This window comes from Mesoplodon mirus (assembly GCF_964341445.2).
Source record: "Mesoplodon mirus genome assembly, chromosome: 17".
NCBI lineage: Eukaryota > Metazoa > Chordata > Mammalia > Artiodactyla > Ziphiidae > Mesoplodon > Mesoplodon mirus.
In genome coordinates, this window is record NC_138993.1 from 21,231,394 (window position 1) to 21,245,338 (window position 13,945).

Here is a 13,945-nt window from a genome sequence, read left to right on the forward strand (position 1 = left end):
TCAACCTTATTAGCAAGGATATGAGAAAAGTTACATTGTTGGTGAGAACTCAAAACGGCAAAACTCCACGTGGAGAGGAGTTTCCACTATCTAGCAACATCTACAAAGTTACAAATACATTTACCATTTAAAAAAAAAAGTATAGCAGAATTATTATTCAGCCTTAAATAAAAGGAAATTCTGCAATATGCTAAAACGTGGATGAACCCTGAGGACATCCTAGAGACTGAAAGTAGAATGGGAGTTGCCAGGGGCTGGGAGGAGGAGAGAAAACGGGAACTTCTTATTTAATGGATATAGAGTTCAGTCCCACAAGATGAAAAGTTATAGGGATGGATGGTGGTGCACTTAATGTCACAAAACTATACACTTAAAAATGGTTAAAATGGTGAATTTTTAAATGAATATCTTACAATTAAAAAAAATTGTTATCAGCCTGAACTGAACACTAGCTGACAGAGATTTTGATTTGAGTGTCATAAAAGAAACTGGGTAAATAAAGCAGTCAGTAGGAAATACTACATGCAGTGCTCTCAACCCAATTCTCAGACTCCTTGGTGACCTTAAGATAACATTAACTACATAAGAATCCCAGAAGTAATGAGCAAATCTTAGTAAGTTGCTTCCATTTAACACAGCAAGTATTTTTGGTATTAGCTACTCTGCACAAATTATTATGCTAAAAAAGCACCAAGCAGTTCAGCAAATTTAAAAAGTGATGAAGGAATTCCCTCGCGGTCCAGTGGTTAGGACTCCGCACTTCCACTGCAGGGGGCACGGGTTCGATCCCTGGTCCGGGAACTAAGATCCCGCATGCCGCACAGGCCAAAAAAAGAGGTTAAATAGTGATGCAATTCAAGATAAAGCAGTTTTTGGATGTTCGTAACCCAGGCATTAACTGTAAGATGCAGACTCCTTTTAAGTCTAGAATCATCGGAACTCTCACACATACATTCAGTGGAGAGAGGTAATAGCTTATATTTAGTCAGCTTCTCTTTCCGTAAAGAATTGTGGGGGGTTTCAGAAATATATTTGCAAGATTATAATTGATGAAGCAAAACCTCTTAAATGAAAATGTAGTTGTCACTCTACCATATGATGCAATGAAAACGAGTATAATTTGCAAATCAGTATGTAAGAGGGAGACTAATAATTATATAAAATACCCCAGGAGTTCAGAGGCTAAGTATGTATTCCACATGATACACTCTTCTACAGGTTTCCCCTCACTGTCAAAAAAAAAAAAAGTTTAAAAACTTTTTAATTATAGAAGTATTAAGTTCATTGAGTAACTAAAGAAGTAGTTAAAAACTGAAATAAACAGCAAAAGTTTCCCATTTAAACTTTCAGCTCAATTTTATGTTTGACAGACATACACTTTTAGAAACACAATATCGTTAAAATATAAGTAGAATATTATATATACTGCAACTCTCACTTTCCCGCAATTCCCTTCACTTAGATGTAACTTGGACATCTATATTCCAAGCTAGTCCTTTTTAAGATTTTGTTTTCAACAGCAGAATATCAGTTTTCAAACCGACCAATACAATTATGCATAAAGAAAATATTAATAATTTTCTACCCTGTGATGGCAAAATTTTGTGTCAATCTGACCGACCACAGTGCTCAGTTGTATGGCAAACACTAGTCTAGGTGTTGCCATGAAGGTATTGGTAGCCCTGAATAACATCTACCATCAGCTGACTTTAAGATTACACTCCATAATATGGGTGTGCCTCATTCAATCAGTTAAAGATCCTAGGAGGGAAAAACTGATTTCCCAGAGAAGGAATTCTGACTCAAGACTAAAACAGATGAAATTCCCTGGCGGTCCAGTGGTCAGGACTCGGCGCTTTCACTACCGTGGTCTGGGTTCGCTCCCTGGTTGCGGGGGGAACTAAAATCCTACCAGCCATGCGGCACGGCCCAAAAAACAACAAAGACAAACACCTGCCTGAGTTTCCAGTCTGCTGGCCCAACTGCCCTACAGATTTTAGACTTGCCAGCCTCCACAATCACATAAGTCTATTCCGTAAAATGAATCACGTGTGGGCACACACACTCATCTCACTGATCTGTTTTTCCCTGGAGAACCCTAATACACAACGTTTATATCCATTCCCTCCTTACATAAGTTTATGCTTTTTTTTCCCTAAGAGATGCGTTCGTGATATACCAAGAAGTTTGCATCTCAACTTTTTCCTACGTAACAGCATATCATGGACATCTTCCCAGGTCAGCAGGCTGAGACGTAACTCATTCTTCTCATGAGCCATGTGATAAGCCATTGTATAGATTATTATTTCAGCAAGGGACATACAGACATAGGGAGTTTCCAGTATTTTGCTCTTGGTTACATGATTCGCATCAAGCTTTCAAGAAACATTTATCCATGCCTTTGTCTTATATTCCCATGCTTTGCCTCAGGCTGGAGATACTTGTAATCTATCAAAACTTTAACATCAGATTTTCTCAGCTGTCCATTTAAAATTAAATAGCCTGGGACTTCCCTGGGGGTGCAGTGGTTAAGAATCTGCCTGCCAATGCAGGGGACACGGGTTCAATCCCTGGTCTGGGAAGATCCCACATGCCGCGGAGCAACTAAGCCTGTGCACCACAACTACTGAGCCTGCGCTCTACAGCCCTCGAGCCACAACTACTGAGCCCACGTGCCACAACTACTGAAGCCCACGCACCTAGAGCCCATGCTCCGCAACAAGAGAAGCCACCACAATGAGAAGCCCGCGCACCTCAATGATGAGTAGTCCCCGCTCACCGCAACTAGAGAAAGCCCATGCGCAGCAGCAAAGACCGAACATGCCCCCCCCCCAACTGCAAAAAAAAAAAAGTAGCCTGGATTTCATGCCCAGAGCTTCTAACAGGTGCCCTGATCCAGTGGGACATGAGTTCTCCAGGCATTTAAGGCTCCCTCTTTTTGCCAATTCTGCTTTTTCAATAGACCACTGTGTTTAACTCAAATATTAAGACAGGCACCTTGAAAACATTTTCAAATAAAAAAAATAATGAACCAGGTTTCCATTTCATTCACTGGCTGTTTTATACCAACCAGGTGTCTCTGCCTGGCCCACAGTTAACCAAGGATCCCGGCTCCGCCTCTAGCCAACACCAGATGCTAGAAGAAGGACTGAGGGGTCCTGAAATTTCAAGGCACTGACGGCATACCACTGGTGTTCTGAATCTCCAAGGTGCCTTGCCCAGCAAGCCCACGAACCGAATTCACTGGCCTCTGCTGAGCTGCAGAGTGTTTCATAGACTGGGAGGCCACACAGGTCTCCAGGCAATTAGTAAGATGATCCCAACAACTTCTCTAAGCAGAGAGAAATGTCTATAGCCACTTTCACGAATGCTATTTCTACTCCTGCCTTCTGGACGCTTTGCGGCTTATCTTTGTTTAAACGTCTATTCATCTGAAATAACCACGGAGCATTTTTTATTATTATATATTACTCCAGTTTATTAAATACTGAAACCAGTTTATGCCACATATTCCAACAATTTATAAAGAGCTCAAAATACAAAGGCTTATGAAAACTTTTATAGTCTTTATATAATATACACTATTTCTAGTACATGAATAAATACGGAGAAAAGAAGCCATTTTTTATATAACAATCAGCCAACACTTAGCATCAATGATTACACAAATCCACAAGCAAACAAAAAAATTCCACTTTCGTCATTTTGGTTTCAAAGCTAAAAATCCCTTTGCCACATTTAGCAATACCCAAGGGGATGGACGACTCGTAGTCATGGCCCTGGAAACAAGGCGACCAAGTCTCCCAGTTCTTCAAGTTTCTTTCTTGGTTAGAAGCTTCAACAACTGCATTACTCTTTCAAGAAGCAGAAAAAAAATCAAAACAAGTTAAGACTCTGTTCTATAAGGTATTTAATAAATCTGCACTGAAGAAATACTACATTTTCGTCTTAAATATATGCTTACTGGGCTTCCCTGGTGGTGCAGTGGTTAAGAATCCGCCTGTCAGGGCTTCCCTGGTGGCGCAGTGGTTGAGAGTCTGCCTGCCGATGCAGGGGACACGGGTTCGTGCCCCGGTCCGGGAAGATCCCACATGCCGCGGAGAGGCTGGGCCCGTGAGCCATGGCCGCTGAGCCTGCGCGTCCGGAGCCTGTGCTCCGCAACGGGAGAGGCCACAGCAGTGAGAGGCCCGCGTATCGCCAAAAGGAAGGAAAAAGAAAAAGAAAAAAAAAAAAAATCCACCTGCCAATGCAGGGGACACAGGTTCGAGCCCTAGTCCGGGAAGATCCCACATGCCATGGAGCAATTAAGTCCATGCGCCACAACTACTGAGCCTGAGCTCTAGAGCCTGCGTGCCACAACTACTGAGCCCGCGTGCCGCAACTACTGAAGCCCGCGCACCTAGAGCCCGTGCTCCACAACAAGAGAAGCCACCGCAATGAAAAGCCCGAGCACCGCAATGAACAGTAGGCCCCGCTCACCACAACTAGAGAAAGCCCGTGCTGCAACGAAGACTCAACACAGCCAAAACTAAATAAAATTAATAAATTTATTTTAAAAAACCACACTTACCTTTTACAGTGAGGTTTGGCTTTCCTTTCATCCTGGTATGAACATGTACATTTTTGAATAAATTGATATAATGAATATTGCATGACATTCAATCTTTACATGGTCTTCAAAATGAACTTGCTTCTACTGTTTTAGGAATTATATGTACACTTAACATGTTTTCTACATTAAAAAAATGAAAAAAAGAGTGGCTCATAAAAAGTCATCCTTTAAACTCAAGGAACTCAAAAGTGAAAAAGGCTTTCTATAGAAAGCCCTTACCATATCAATGGAATGTTTTAGTAAGAAGAAAAATAATCTGCTCTCTGAAGATATGGTTCAGTCCGAGGGGCGAGGCCTGAACGGGCTCAGCTCTCCAGAGTCATGTCCAGAACTGGTCGGGGAGAACTGGGCTTCTTCCATCTGGGCCTTGAAACAATCAACACCTACCTGCCCTTCCGACCTCCTCCTTTCTTGACTTAGCTCTTACTTTTGGAACTAAAATTCTGCTTCACAAAATCTTTTTCAAAGAAGGCAAGGTCAAGGTGACTGGGAGCAAAACTGCCCAATCTCCAAGAAAAACATGCGTGCCTTCCATTCTGCTTCAAGGGAGGAAGCAGCCCAGGGGCTGGACCGACTGGGAACCTGCATATACTGCAGAGGTGTCTGTCCTGGAGGCCACAGTGAGTATGTATTTAATGTTAATCTCAAAGAGTAAAACCGAAGGTACCCAAGTAAATATTCAATATCGTCCCTTTCCTGGGGCTATCATCTAGAAGCGTAAAGGTCGTGGGGCTCTGAGAATCACTTTTTATTTTGAAAAGAATAAGATGAAGATGAAAAAGAAGAATGATATCCTGTCTTTAGAAGAAAAGAAGGAAGACATTATATACCTCTTATCAGACTCCAGATAAACAGGCACACACACAAAAAATCGCCTTTCGAATTTCAAGCAAATATTTTCATTCCAAACTGATTAGGAAGTCCAAGAAAGGAAGTATTTTGACAAATGTGACCAGAACTAAAGTAAAACGCGGGAAATCTGGAAAAATCAACTCTTTGATTCACTTGCAACATTTTGCTACGGAAAACTTAATAAAACCTTAACCTCTTTCTTTCACAAGGCTTTTTAACAAAGGATCTCACTCAGGAGAAGCCCATGATAAAACAACTCTCTTCCATACACATGGACCATTTATTCTGGGATGATGGCTGTATGACAGCATGATGTAAACAAACTAATCCTACAAGTCAAGTAGTAGCAGCTACTATCTTCTTCACCTGACCGTCAATATCAATAGATGTTATTATCCCCATTTTACAGATTGGGAAATAGAAACTTTGCTAAAATCACAGAGCAAATTACAAACATTACTTAAGACAGAACCCAAGTAGCTTAAAAACACTTCCCACCAGCACAGACTTTGCCACCTTCCAAGCCAACCTATCACACCATCATGAGTTTAGGTATTAATGCTTTGTAACAATTCCTCACAAAGGTCGAGTGGTCAAAGGCTTAAAAATCACTTATTATAAGTGAAAGATCCTGCCAAAATTGGAAATTAGAAAGCAGTGCAATATTCCAGGGATCTATATCCTGCACTGTTTATACCTGGGGTATACCAGGTCTCCATGTGTGAATTTCTTCAGCAGACAGGAAGCCAAAGCCCCCCCAGAAGTTCAGGAACAATACCACCCTCTTGGAGGCTCTATTCATTCCACGGTTCCGAAGAGCTTCTTTCGAACAGTCTGGGAGTCTCAGCTATGAGCTGAGATGCATCAGGAGTTATTCTCCCCTGAGGGAAATCAGTCCGCAGTTCCTGATCTTCATGCAAGTTTTCTTTAGCAAGAAACATGCATTTCATGTTACCTTTGATGTCGAAGGGCACTTGAATGGTAAGGACTAGTGTTTGGATGTTACAGTCTATGCCATTAAACATTTGGTGCAGAGCGTCCGATGCCAGGACACAGCAATCTGAGCTAACCCAGTCTTCACCTGTTGCTCACACCTCAGAATCTGTGGCGGGCCAAGCAGTGAGAAGCAGTGGGAAAGACAGGAAGCTTCGCTATTCCAGACGTGAGCATTTTCAGCGGGATGTCTCATGCAGTCTTGTCACAAATCCAATTTCTTCAACTGCTCATATGTCACAAAGAACTGCAGGTATTAGTTAAGGCTGACATTTTATGCCATCTTAACCCTAACGCATCAAAAGAGACCCACAAATAGCACATCTCCTAACAGATATTTCTGGGCAGATCACATGCCGTGGACATGATTAAACGTGAGGGGCTCCACCCTCAACCACCCCAAGAGATCTCCCCATTAACCTTCCCAAGGTCAGCTTGGAAGAGACAGACCACAACTGAGACACATAAATCCCCTGCATCACCTCCAAAAGCCTCTAAGATTACATCCACACTGCTAGCTTTTCTGACTTTTGGCAAGACTTCACAGAACAGTAAATTCTGTGAGAAAGAGCAAGAGAGCAACCCCGGGGAGCTCTCCTCCAGGGCTGCTGGTAGGCAAGCTTGCCTGGGAGGGAGGCGCAGATAAACAAGGATGGTGCAAACTGACATCCCGTGCTTTATAATTCTGTCCTTTCATTTCTAACAAACTGTCTCTTCCTTCCTGCCTCCCACTTTGGCATAGAGGGAAAAGTGCTAATCAGCCGAATAATTCTGGAGCTAATGCCTCTCTATCCTTAGGCACTCTCTGAAATAAGCACTCTAGAACATGGCTGCCAAACCACATCCTTCCCAAGGGTGGCTAGGGATTGAAAAAATAAACAAATAAATAAATCCTTGTCTCTCCCTCTCTCTGAAATCATAAACACTCTTCAGCTCCTAGAGCAGAGTCTAAAGAAAAGTTTTTATTGCTACCATTGCCTTTCAATCACACCACCATTAAACCAAGCTTCACGGTGCCTAGCAGAGACTTTATACCTCCTGAAAAAGAAACTGAATAGTTATTTCTTGAATCAGAGGAACTTAACAGAATAAGAACCTACTTCTAAATTATAATTAATAACATGACAGTTTATATAAACAACATTCTTCAGCTGTATCTTTTTTCAGATCTACTGCAACAGAAAAGGATACAATAATATTCCAAGGACCAAGTCTCAACCAATTTGGCCAAAACCCTTTATATAGAGCAAAAAACCCTTCATTCTTCCATGTCTGTTATAAGGGAGGGGGAAAAAAAAGTTAACGTCCGACTATCCAATTATGTCAAATATGCATTAATAATTAGTAGCCAGACTGAACTGATATATTTTTCTTAAAAACAAAATTCTATCTGGAAGGACTATCTAAGAAATCATTGCCCTCTGCCTCTTTTCGTTCTTTAAAGGTTTCTGCATAGGTGAAGACTAAGGCTCTGTACCAAACTATCCCACACCCAAAGCAAACAGCAGTTGGATGAATAAGAGATGAGATTTAATTCCAACTAGAGTCCTCTGCCTCCTTGCCATGTGGGCTTACAGCAGGTCAGAAATAAAAACAGGAGGCAAGGGTAGTAAAGACATAATTCAGAGTACCACCGTTTCATGTGGTTGGATAGATAACATTAAGTATCTTTGCTTCATCAAAGCAGTATTTGAAGGCTAGGGATGTGCCAGCATCATGCCGGTAAACAGCAACCACAGAAGTGGTCCCTCATCGTTGGCTGCTGGCAACCCAGCAGGGGAGACAGTCACAAACTTTCATCTACTCAGGAACTGTAGGCCCAATTATTTAAACTGAGAGTTTAGGTAAGATTCATGTGTTCCTTTGAGAGCTGTCTGAATGAAGGATGTTCATTCCAGTCTGACTCAACAGGAAGGTGATATATTCTGGAAGGAGACACAGTTCTACTACAATCACAGGAAATATGACTATTTTCTCACACTTCACAGCAGAGCAGAGATATAAGAAAAATGAACTTTCATTTCTAAATATTCATTTAGATTTTGTATTTAAAAAATTAGCCCCTGTGTGGCAGAAACTCTGCACCATCTCAAGACTTTAGAGCATCACTCATCTTAGTTACATCAGCCCTCAAAATTTAGATACTCCTTTGGTTAAATAAATATAAATAAAATAAATATAAATACAAATATATATTTGGGGGGCTGTTTCACGGATTGAAGCAATCCACTAGAATGTTGAAGACTAACTTAAATAAATGTGCTTACTTCACCAGTGTCCCTTATTATTATACTAACAAGGTTTTATTATTATGTCTATACTTATTATTATAAATGTATATGTTTCTACATAACATTATTCCAGGCACTGTGCTAACTATTTTGTAGGTATGATCTCAATGATTTTTATAATAATCCTGTGACGTAGGTGCTATTATTTATTGTCCCATTTCACTTGTGAGGAAACCGAGGTGTACAGAGTCTGTACCTTGACCGAAGTCACACGATTACAAATGACAGAATCACAGGTTCGTCAGGCTCTAAACCCTTGCGTTTTTAAATCCTGAAAAGAAACTCTTCAGAAGGCAACATGGAAGCCAATGAGCCACGAAAGGCATTCACAACAGTGTACAGATGGACAACCCCGCTCACCTGTAACAAGCAATCCAGGGAACCTGTGTAGCCAGGGCATCTGCCATCTTGAAGGACTCTCTGATTCATCATACGTGTTCTCACCACATCGACAGGGTTTGAGGCCAGGGCCCCCGCCAGCCCACAGGTGAAGCTTGAGCTATAAAGAAGAGACCATTTGAAAAATAAAAAGTTTAATACCCCTGAGCTGCAGCCCCTACTATCAAGGGCAGGAAACAGCCTCCTCCCAAACTAGGTTAAAGTAACAGGTTACAAGATGGAATATATGAGAATGAGGCCCGTATCTAAAGAGCTGCACAGACTTCTTAAACACCAGCATTGTTTACAGGCTTATAAATTCTAGCCTCGGCTAAGAATACTTTTGAGGTTCTGGAATGTCAACGAATCATAGAAACAGGAAGGAGCGTCCTCCAAGGATGATCTATTTTTTCTATCTATTCACCTACAAATAGGCATCAGAGTAATTTTAGCCATCTCATAACTACGTTGCTCTTAGAGATCAGAGAAAAAGATTTCCTCACTGTAATGTGATGCCCACCAGGGCCCTGGGTTCTACTAAACTTTCAGTCACAAGACTACCATAGACCGGCCCTGGTATCAACTAAGTCAGAGTAGGGTTTCACAACTTCATCACTACTAACATTTTGGAACAGAGAATTCTTTGTTGTGGATGTCTGTCCTGTGCATTGTAAGATGTTTAGCAGCTCGCTGGCCTCCACCCAGTAGATGTCATTAGCACATAAGAATCAGAAGAGACTCCAAAACTGCCAAATGTTATAGAAACAGAGAGTCAAAAAAGTGGTTGCCAGAGCTTGGGGTTGGGAAGAAGTTGGCAAAAGCGTACAAAAATTTCAGTTATGAGATGAATAAGGTCTGAGGATCTAATGTATAACATGGTGGTTATGGGTGACAACACAGTAGTGTATATAATTTAAATTTGCTACAAGAGTAGAATTTAAATGTTTTCACACAGACATAAAATGATGGATGTGTTAATTAACTCGATGAGGGTAATCATTTCATAATGCATACGTGTATCTAACCGTATTGTGCACTTGAAGTATCTTACAATTCTACTTGCCAATTATACCTCAATAAATCAGAAAAATTATAAAAATAAAAAGCAAGCAAGAGAATGCCAAGCATGATCGCAGCTGTATAATAAAGCACATGTAATTTTTGTAGACATATTTGCATATGCATAGAAAACACCTGAAGGTACACATCAAACAGTTAACAATGGCTACCTAGGTAAAGGGGTAAGGACATCCTTTTTCCTGGTTTACTTCCGTATCATAATTTTTCAAATATGAGAATATAATACTTTTATGATTAACTTTCTTTAAAATGTCTATAAATTTGCAGCAAATTTCTACCCTAAGCTCATGCATACCTAAAATATTAATTTTTTTAAAATCTATAAACATACAGGAAATGGGTATACACAGTGTCTCCCATCAAGCCCGAGAGAATCAGATGCTTCTTGGTGAGGTCGTAGACCGGCAGCTCCACACCGACAACAACAGCGGCCCTCTGAGCAGTAAGGGACACGCCCTGGGTAAAAATATCAAGAATAACAAGTCAGATATCTCTCCCCTACAAACTACGGCCAATGTTTACGTTTTCCTGCTGGTAGGTAGCAATGTAGAGTGAAAGAGTAGAAAAATCCAGACGGTAAGAAGTCAGAAGCCCCAAAGTCTAATTCTGATTCTGGCACTAACTGTACGACCTGGACCGGGACGAGTCACCTCTCAGAGCTTCCGGTTTCCTTATATGTATGGAGAGGATCGGACTGGACGACCTTTAAGATCTGATCTATGAGATGACAGTCCCTAGAACACTGGGAAATAGCATTCCATACCGGCGCTTGCCTAACAGTCTTCACTTAAGAGCCATGAAACCATACAGATCAAAAAGTCCAATGTAACTATAACCTCTTCTCCATAAGAACTTAGGGGGAAAAAAAGCAAACAAAAAAAGTATTCAACCCTCACAGAATTTCTTATATATGAATTTTTCAAAAGGTACTTTAAAATCACGACATACTCCTTATGTAAAATCATGACATTTTCATTTTACAGATTAAGGAAATTAAGGAAGAAGACCTTCAAGGGCAGATGTCATCCTTCTTCCTTTACTCCATTATACCATTTGGATTAAATAATAAAAATAGGAAAAATAATTTTTTTTAAAAATGGGAAGAACTGGGCTTCCCTGGTGGCGCAGTGGTTGAGAGTCCGCCTGCCGATGCAGGGGACACGGGTTCGTGCCCCGGCCGGGGAGGATCCCACATGCTGCGGAGCGGCTGGGCCCATGAGCCATGGCTGCTGAGTCTGCACGTCCGGAGCCTGTGCTCCGCAACGGGAGAGGCCACAACAGTGAGAGGCCCGCGTACCGCAAAAAAAAAAAAAAAGGGAAGAACTAAGTTAGTTGGGTCTGTTTTTCAAGCTTACCTTCCAAAGTCCTCTTGTTCCCTCTTGCTGGTAAATGTGAATGAAGTTGCCTATCATTCCTCCTTGAAGGGTGCTATTTTGTGCTTGCATCCGAATCTAGAAATTAAAGACTAACGTGAGAAAGAAACTAGCATGTTTCTCCCTAAATGTAGACTTAAAAAAAAAATTATTCAATTTGTTGTTTAATAACCATTAAAAGAAAAAAACTGTAATATAAATATTACTACAATGCTAGTTTAAATTTATCAGGATTGGTTCTTAGGCACTTTAGAGTCAAGAAAAAGCATCTAGTAGAGGCCAGTCTTGCATACAGCAGCTCATTAAGTGTCAAAAAGAAATTTTTTTAAATAGTCTTTTGAAAAGGAAAGAAAATGGCATATCTCCCTCTAGGTTACTAAGTAGGAAGGAGAGAATATCATGGTTAATTCTGAAGATTTAACATAATTAATGAGTATCCAGTGTACCTGGCAGCACCAAGCACTGGCAAGCACATTTCTTAAACGAGTTACTCCAAGCCCTATTATTTCCAACCAGCCAAACCCCAAGGTACGCAGACGTGCTGGCCAAAGGATGGCCATGTGATGTCCGTCACACTCTGTTACACGGGAACTTACAAGTGAACTTTACAACCGCCATGGAATTCACGTGACCAATATTCCAACATAAAAATGTTTGATGTAGCTCTGCATTTTTAAGAATAAAAAGGGACTTCTTCTCACTAAAAAACTGGTACCTTATTTTGGTTTAGGGAGCACATGCATTACCCTCTAATTCTAAAGGGAACTGTTATTGCCAGGCTAACATGAGAAAAGAAAATGCAGGAACTGCCTTTCCATAGCCCTGATATACATTTCAGAGGTTAACAGGAGTGTGGATATTTTTCTCTAGCAATCTTACCCCAGTACAGGGTAAACTCAGGGCAAAAGGGCCTGGTACTTCTATTCACACCGTGTGTAACTGTAGTGCACCGAACGGCCTGCTGCATGCAATTCTGATGTTGTCGGAATCTCCTATTAGATTGAAAGCTGAAGGCGGGGTCTTTGCCTGACTCATTTTTGGATTCTAAGCATATAGTACACCAACTGGTGCAGGGTAGAAGCACAGTGAATGCTGCTTAAGTAATGGGGGAACAGGAATATCTTGAGAGGGTGTGACCAATAACTCACACCTAATTTTGATTTTCTTTAATTAGTTAGTCCCTTGCCTTATTACAAAAAGGATTTAAGGAGGCTGTATCCCTGGTATTGTTGATAAGGTCATCTAATGAGTTATGTCTAATTGTAGTTATGTAAATATTTTTATTACTATTTCCTGAAATCAAATTAGAGGAAAACGTAACGTCTTCAGAAACGGTCATCAACAAGCTGCCTAGACTGCTGTAAAACTTGCAGTCCATCTATTTTATTTTATTTTTTATTTTTTGGCTGCGTCGTGTGGCTTTCGAGATCTTAGTTCCCCGACCAGGGACTGAACCCGCACCCTCAGCAGTGAAAGCGCCAAGTCCTAACCACTGGACCAACGGGGAATTCCCAACAGCCCATCTATTTTAATGAACCAATAAAAACAAGGGAGATTTTCAATGAAAAATGAAATTCAAATACATCTAAGCCTAATTTTCTTTTTTCTGGTTAATCACCAAAACCTCCAAAGTCTCCAAAAATGGGCCCTACTTGCGAGCTTATCTGTATCAGTGGGAAACCCACCTAGTGCATGTTTCTGAGTCTTCATGGTACTAGAACTGTAAAGATTCACACATACATAGTATATGTTATATTCACAGATTTTCATTATCTGAATGTTGATTACAATAAGAAAATGCAGAGTGTGCCTGTAAGACATAGATAGCACTGCTTACTTTCAGAACATCAGTTGGATTAGCAATGGTTGAGGATATGACTCCAGAGAGAATTCCGCAGACCACATTTATCAGAAGGGTTTCATCTGCAAACAAAGACATATTATTTGCCTCTTCATACGTACAGGGCTCTTCATATGAGTAACTCATGTATAGGTGTAATTCACTTAAACATCGCTCGTTCATTTAAGGAACTAAAGAAATACATGCTTAACGAACCAAGTAATTTTCAAAGGATTAGGGATTTTGCTGGCTGAACGGATTTTTTTTTTTTTTTTTTTTTTTTTTCGGTACGCAGGCCTCTCTCACTGTTGTGGCCTCTCCCGTTGCGGAGCACAGGCTCCAGACGTGCAGGCTCAGCGGCCATGGCTCACGGGTCCAGCCGCTCCGCGGCATGTGGGATCTTCCCGGACCGGGGCACGAACCCGTGTCCCCTGCATCAGCAGGCGGACTCCCAACCACTGCGCCACCAGGGAAGCCCCGGCTGAAGGGATTTTGCTTAGCAAAATTTCTTGACACCTAAAAAGGA

General features: G+C 41.1%; 1 protein-coding gene across 3 annotated transcripts in view; it reads right to left on the reverse strand.

The window, feature by feature from the left end:
- Positions 1–4,529: 4,529 nt before the first annotated feature.
- The window catches only part of SLC25A30 (solute carrier family 25 member 30), a 28,439-nt gene continuing 19,023 nt past the window's right edge, over positions 4,530–13,945 (reverse strand). For all 3 annotated transcript variants that reach the window (XM_082602495.1, XM_082602496.1, XM_082602497.1), the window contains exons 5-10: positions 13,417–13,502; positions 11,562–11,657; positions 10,538–10,662; positions 9,109–9,247; positions 7,649–7,729; positions 4,530–6,704 (exon numbers count right to left, since the gene is read on the reverse strand). In XM_082602495.1, coding sequence (XP_082458621.1) covers positions 6,663–6,704; positions 7,649–7,729; positions 9,109–9,247; positions 10,538–10,662; positions 11,562–11,657; positions 13,417–13,502 — 569 coding nt within the window. In that variant the 3' untranslated portion in view covers positions 4,530–6,662. The remainder of the gene's footprint in view (positions 6,705–7,648; positions 7,730–9,108; positions 9,248–10,537; positions 10,663–11,561; positions 11,658–13,416; positions 13,503–13,945) is intronic.